Raw genomic sequence first — 6,000 nt, 5'->3', positions numbered from 1 at the left:
GAGTGAGGCTTAGAGAGCGCACCTGGCTTGCCCACCCCCGAGCCGGCACCTACACTTACCAAGCGCGTCAGCTTGGTCGAGGCACCCTGGGCAGGACTGGTAAACAGCCCGGGTCCTCAGGGACTAACTGTAGGGTACAAGTGATTCCGAAGGAGAACAAAGTAAGTTCGTGGCCCGGAGCGTGGCCTAGAGGTAGAACGCTCGCCCAGCACGCATGAAGCCCCAGGTTCCATTCTTCGGAGCCACATACACAGAAAAAGCCGGAAGTGGTGCAGTGGCTCAAGTGGTACAGCTCTAGTCTTGAGAAAGCTCCAGGACAGTGCTCAGGCCCTGAGTTCAAGTCCCAGGACTGGCAAAAACAAAACCAAACCAGGGGCCAGGAGTTTGGCCTAGTGGTTAAAGTGCTTGCCTAGCATGCATGAAGACCCGGGTTCAATTCCTCAGTACCACATACATAGAAAAAAGCCGGAAGTGGTGCTCAAGTGGTAGAGCTCTAGCCTTGAGAAAGTCCAAGGACAGTGCTCAGGCCCTGAGCCCAAGCCCAGGACAGGCAAAAAAAAAAAAAAAAAAAAAAAGCCAAACCAAAGTAAGTCTGTGTGGGAAGGCCAGGGGCTGCAGGCCAGAGCACTGAGCTTGCCACAGTTGGCTCTCCAAAAACCAACCAGGTTGAAAGGAAGCAGGGCCCACTGTCCAGAATACCCTAAGCGAGGTCTGAAGGCGGATTCTGAACACTCCAGCACAGGCTCAGCCAGTGGACCAAGGGAGCAGAGAAGTGCAGAGAACAATATCAATTCTGATTATATCATCACTCAAGATTCTGGCTCGAGGCCTCAATTTCTCCTTTTATCTATCGAGACCTCTCCCCAGCCCCCTTAGTCCTGCAGCCTGATGCTCAGCACGTCACACACCATATCAGAGATAGTTTTTATTGGCACATCGGTGTATATGGGTCTAACTAGAGTTGGGTGACTGAGCTGACATTCCTTTACCGTGACTGTTTATTGTTAGAAGTTTCTCAGTTGAGAAACGTGTAAGGATGAAGGAAATAGCTCGTGGCAATCTGATGTAGTTAAACTGCACACTTGTACAATCACACACAGAAAGTGAAGTTTGCACTGGTGGCTAGAACTACACTATCTGCAATAAAAACACATTTAGACACAGGAACTGCTCTGGGTCAAGGCTAAAGCCTGTCTATCTGAGGCTGGCTCCACCACAGACAAGCAGTTCTATGCTCCTTTTGTCCAGGGAAAGTGTATGTTCTCAATGGCACAAATTTTGTGATCTGAATCCTACGTTTCATGATACAAGGATCCTGCAAGAATTTCCATAGAAAACCAAGCATTCTCAGATGCCTCGCTGAAGTCTTTGCCATAAATGAAGTAATGCCAACAGAGAGGATCCATTTTCAGCAAAATTCAAGTTTATTAGTACCTATGGCAAGAACAGTTAGGCTAGGTTCATAGTTAAGGCTTTGAAATAAAACATATAAAATGAAACAATTAAAAAATCAATAGAAAAAAATTCTCAGGCCAAAGGAAGGATAAAGAGAGGTTCTAAAGAGATGTGGACCCAACTCCCACCTGGTAAGGGCTAGTCCAATGAGAACCTAGGTGTAAGCCACTACCTGACAGGGCAGGATGCAGCCCATCTCGAGTTATCCAAAGGAACCTTATCCATTCAGTAGGCAGAGGTGGGAGGGAGTGGCCTTGCACGGTCAGCCAAGATGGTCATGAACCACAAAGTGTACATGCAAACATGTCACTTCTCCAGGTTGGCTCACTGCACTCCACGTGAGACACGATGGGTGTCAGCACAGCTGGCAGTTTCCGGCCCCCGCCCCACCCAGGTGCTCATCGCTCATGGCCAGGATCTTGTCTGCCAGTTGGTATTTTTGCAGCTCAGAAGTAGATGGGCCTGAGAGTAGGTGAGGGAAATGGATCTGTCGCCTGCCACTACACTGGCTGTCCTGACCTCACTGCGAACGAGGGCTGGGCTGCCAGGCACATGAGTTAGTCCAGACAGAGCAAGGGTATCGAAGTGAACGTGACAAGAGACAGTGGTTATGAGAAAAGGTTACATTTCCTTCAGAAATGTAAATGATTTTGTCCTGTGAGGCCAGATAGCACTAGTCATATATTTGGGATGCTGAGACATAACCAAGACTGTATTTATTGGGCACAACACTAGGCAATCAGGAAGCTCCATGGCATTACCCCAAACACACCTTTGATCCAACCTGACATTAGTAAACTTTCCTTTAGACTCTCAAGACCTGAGCATTAGAAGAGGCTTTGGCTGCCAAGACACTCTGTGTATTTTATCCAAGGAAACAGACTCTGAAACATCCCTGACTTCTAGTCCAGGCTCCTCTTAATATCTGTCTCTGACCCTGAGGGATCTGGCAGTGATTTATTGTAAGGCCCTGCTCAGCTCTTGTTCATGAGGCTTTAAGGCTTTTCTTGGGTTAGGGAAAAGATGGAAGGCATGGGGCACTTTTTCACACTTTGCTGGAAACCAAGACGTGTGGACAATACTCAGAAGAAAACTAGATTGTGTGTGTGTGTGTGTGTGTGTGTATGCATGTATGTGCATATATGCACAAATGAAGAGAAATGAGTGGCTCAGTCCTTTCTTCCCTCCAAACAGTGCTGTGAGGAAGACATTCCTGGTGGGAGCGAGGTAGGATGCTGCAGGCTTGGGACGGACACACTGCTGTGGCCTCTGTTCTTGTCCCCTGCAGCGCACAGGAAGTAGGCGATTTCCACGCCATTCTTCCTCTTAGCTCCTCCTGGACGGCACCCGTTGAGCAGTTTTTAGGATATGTGTGTTCCAGGAACAGCTGTGCACTGGTACGCGCACTGTCTTGAGTTCAGTGCTGCTCCAGCCCTGCTCCTGAGGCTCTGCCCCAGGGGAGGCAGCAGCAGTAGCCGTCCTAGCGCCCTTGCCGCTCCTGTTTCCTGGCGGCAGCAGCTTTCCACACTGCGCTGCAGCTGGACAAGGGGATCTCTTCTGGGAACTGGGACTCCACTTCTGGAAGGCCTTCACTCTCCTTAGTGTCCATGTAACTGACCAGAGTGTCCTTCAGACTGCAAAGAAAGACAAGAGGGGGTGCTTCTGATGTCGCGGGCTGTGTTCTGCCTCTGGTGGCAGCTTGATACTAAAGGCAGCGTACTGCTGAGCTCTGACACAGGTGGATAGTGCCAGCTAGGGCAAAGCCCTGCCCTGAGGCCGTGGGTGCCACTTTTGTGCTCTGTGGGACTTGCACAGCAAAGCTTTGCCATTTGCAGAGAGCATTCCTTTTTGTTTTATATTGATAAAGTGCAAATTCTCGAGCAGGACTTCTTTACATTGTAAGTTCAGGCAGTAAACACTTGTTGAGTAATTAAATATACATATGATATATAATGCTATATGACATGTATACATATATATGCATATGTAAAACTTTGCCATTCTTTCTATGATACAGAACACGTAAACAGTCAGAGGTATCAGGAGATGACCCACGGGATGGGAAATGAATGGTCAATGGTGTGCCAGGCCGCCCCCGTGAACAGAACTGCAGGCTGAGACTGGACTCTGGCTAGTAGACTGGCATGGCTGTAAAATGTGGAAAATACTGGTTTTCTCCTGCAGCCTTTACACATTGGCATGTCAACTTCCTTTGACATAGCTCACCTGTTCTCAGGAGAAAAAGTTACTGTGTATGTTGTAGTTAGAATTTCGCTGCTGTTGGTCATGGGGCATCAACTGGGGACGGGGCTGGGCGCTGTCCCTGAGCTCAAGGCTACCGCTCTACCACTATGAGCCACAGCTCCACGTCTGGTTTTCTGCTGGTTAATTGGAGACAAGCATCTCATAGACTTTCCTGCCTGGGCAGGCTTTGAACCACCATCCTCAGACCTCAGCCTCCTGAATAGCCAGGATGACAGGTGTGAGCCACAGGCACCCAGCCAGATGGTATTAAAAAACAACAACAACAACAACAAGAGACTAAAACCAAAGTGGCCGGAGCTCAGGAGAGCTGGCAAGGGACCCACACTAGAGGAAGAAGGGCAGTGTGGTGCAGCCCCAGACCACATGCCTGCGGTGAGAGGTGGTGGGGGACTGGACAAGCCCATACCTCCAGTTGGGGTTGAAGCTGCTCTGGCCCTGGGTGCTCCTGAGTTTCAGCACCATCATCTCATGCAGCTCCAGGAGGAAGGCCTCCAGGCCCGGGAGATTCAGGAAGGCACCAAGGCTCCGGGCATGCTCCGGACTGAGGTCTGCTTTGTACTGCTTACCCAGGTCCCGGAAGGGCTCCTGGTGGGGCGGACACATGGGGATGGCTGTGAGGAGGGAAGGGGGTGCAGCTCCCCCCATCCAGGGAAAGCAGAGCCACACTCACTTTCTTCAGGCGCAGGAGCTGTTCCGACTTATATGCGGAGAGGAACTGCCAGAGGGCGATGGTGTGTCTCAGCTGGCATCTGCTCAGGGCCTGAGAGGAGCAGGGCAGGGCACGAGGTTGAGAGCCCCACGCCACTCTCCCCTGCACACTGAAGGGTTCATACCCAACTCTGCTCTGCACCAATCCCATTCTCCTGAGGTGGCCTAGGTCTGTGACCACGCAGGGCACAGAAAGTCGTGACATGCTCTGGCCAGGTACTCAGCCCTGGGCACCTGTCTGACTTCTGTCCCTAGCGTGCAATATTGTTTTCTTTCTGGGCCAGTGTTGGGACTTGAACTCAGGACCTTGTACTGTTCAGCAGCTTGTTTTCACGCATGACTGCTGCTCAACTACTTGAACCACACCTCCAGTTCTTGCCTTTTGCTGGCTAATTGGAGATGAGACTCTTGGGTTTGTCTGCCTGGGCTGGCTCTCAGTCCTCAGAGTAGCTAGGAAAGAGGCTTGAGTAGAGGCCACCTGGCTTCCAGGACAGGTGTTATTCATTTCCCCATGGGGTGCCTGCCTCCTTGCTCCTGGCCTGGTGGCCCACGGCAGGAAGCAGAGGACTGACTGTCCCGGATGCCTCAGACACTGCTTACCTTTAGAACCGGTGTCATCTGCTCCCCCATTCGCAGGACGTCTTGGACGTACACATCCAGCTGCATGCTGGGCTCCCCTCCGGCTGTGCTCAGGAAGCACAGGGTGACCTCGATGACAGACAGCGCCTCGCAGGCGTCGCTGTAGGACTGCAGCTGCCCACCGATGGCACTCATGGCTGAGCTGGGGAGGGGGTGCTGGGAAAGCAGGGACGGGACGGGGGTAGCAGTCAGACTTCTTGCTTCTTGCTACTGGGAAGGGCTGAGTTTGGTCACTGCTAAGGTGAGGCGAGCTCTCCAGGGACCTCAGTCACGCGGGCAATGTCCCCAGACTTTTGACAGAAATAGGCTAGAAATTCACAGCTCAAAAGCACCAGGATGGTGCTAAGACCACGGCCATCCCCTCCCTGCCGACCAGTAGACCCGCTCGGAGCCACCCGCTCGCCTCTGCAGAGGGCGCCCTGGGACCCGGGGCGTGCCTGGCAGACGCCGGGGACAGGGGTGGGATTGTCCTTAGTGGAAGCAGCCACCCTGTGAGTAACGAGCTTTGTCAGGAGCACCTGTTTCATTTTGTTCTTGATGTCCACAAAGAGGTGTTCATAGTTCCAGTCATGTCTGTATACCAGCGTGGGGATTCCCTGCCGTGAGGAAGGAGAGGGAGTTTTAGGAAATCATATCCAGACGAGGGGCTTCCTCAGATGACATACACATCCTTTGGTGACACCGCGTGGCGGTGGTGGTCAGTCAGCACGGTGTGGCCACGAGGCTCTCGGCGGCTTTTGTTCAGAGACAAGGGCACCACAGGGATCGGGTCTTCCCCTCAGGGCTCCCCGATGCTGCCACATGGGATGCTAAATGCCGACAATGCCTACCTCATGTAACTCTTCAACTATTTTTTTTTTACACCTGTCCTGGGGCTTGAGCTCAGGGCCCAAGCACTGTCCTTGGACATTCTCAAGGCTAGCACTCTACCAC

The 6,000-nt window shown here is 52.0% G+C and overlaps 1 protein-coding gene across 1 annotated transcript in view; it reads right to left on the bottom strand.

Moving 5' to 3' along the window:
- Positions 1-2,926: 2,926 nt before the first annotated feature.
- The window catches only part of Rnf213 (ring finger protein 213), a 90,464-nt gene continuing 87,390 nt past the window's right edge, over positions 2,927-6,000 (bottom strand). Inside the window, exons 62-66 of the mRNA XM_090351336.1 lie at positions 5,586-5,663; positions 5,029-5,223; positions 4,391-4,480; positions 4,127-4,305; positions 2,927-3,089 (exon numbers count right to left, since the gene is read on the bottom strand). Coding sequence (XP_090207462.1) covers positions 2,936-3,089; positions 4,127-4,305; positions 4,391-4,480; positions 5,029-5,223; positions 5,586-5,663 — 696 coding nt within the window. The 3' untranslated portion in view covers positions 2,927-2,935. The remainder of the gene's footprint in view (positions 3,090-4,126; positions 4,306-4,390; positions 4,481-5,028; positions 5,224-5,585; positions 5,664-6,000) is intronic.

Source organism: Megascapheus bottae, chromosome 17, assembly GCF_031878675.1.
Source record: "Megascapheus bottae isolate mThoBot1 chromosome 17, mThoBot2.hap1, whole genome shotgun sequence".
In the NCBI taxonomy this organism is placed as follows: Eukaryota; Metazoa; Chordata; class Mammalia; order Rodentia; family Geomyidae; genus Megascapheus; species Megascapheus bottae.
This window is presented reverse-complemented; position numbering and strand designations above follow the sequence as displayed.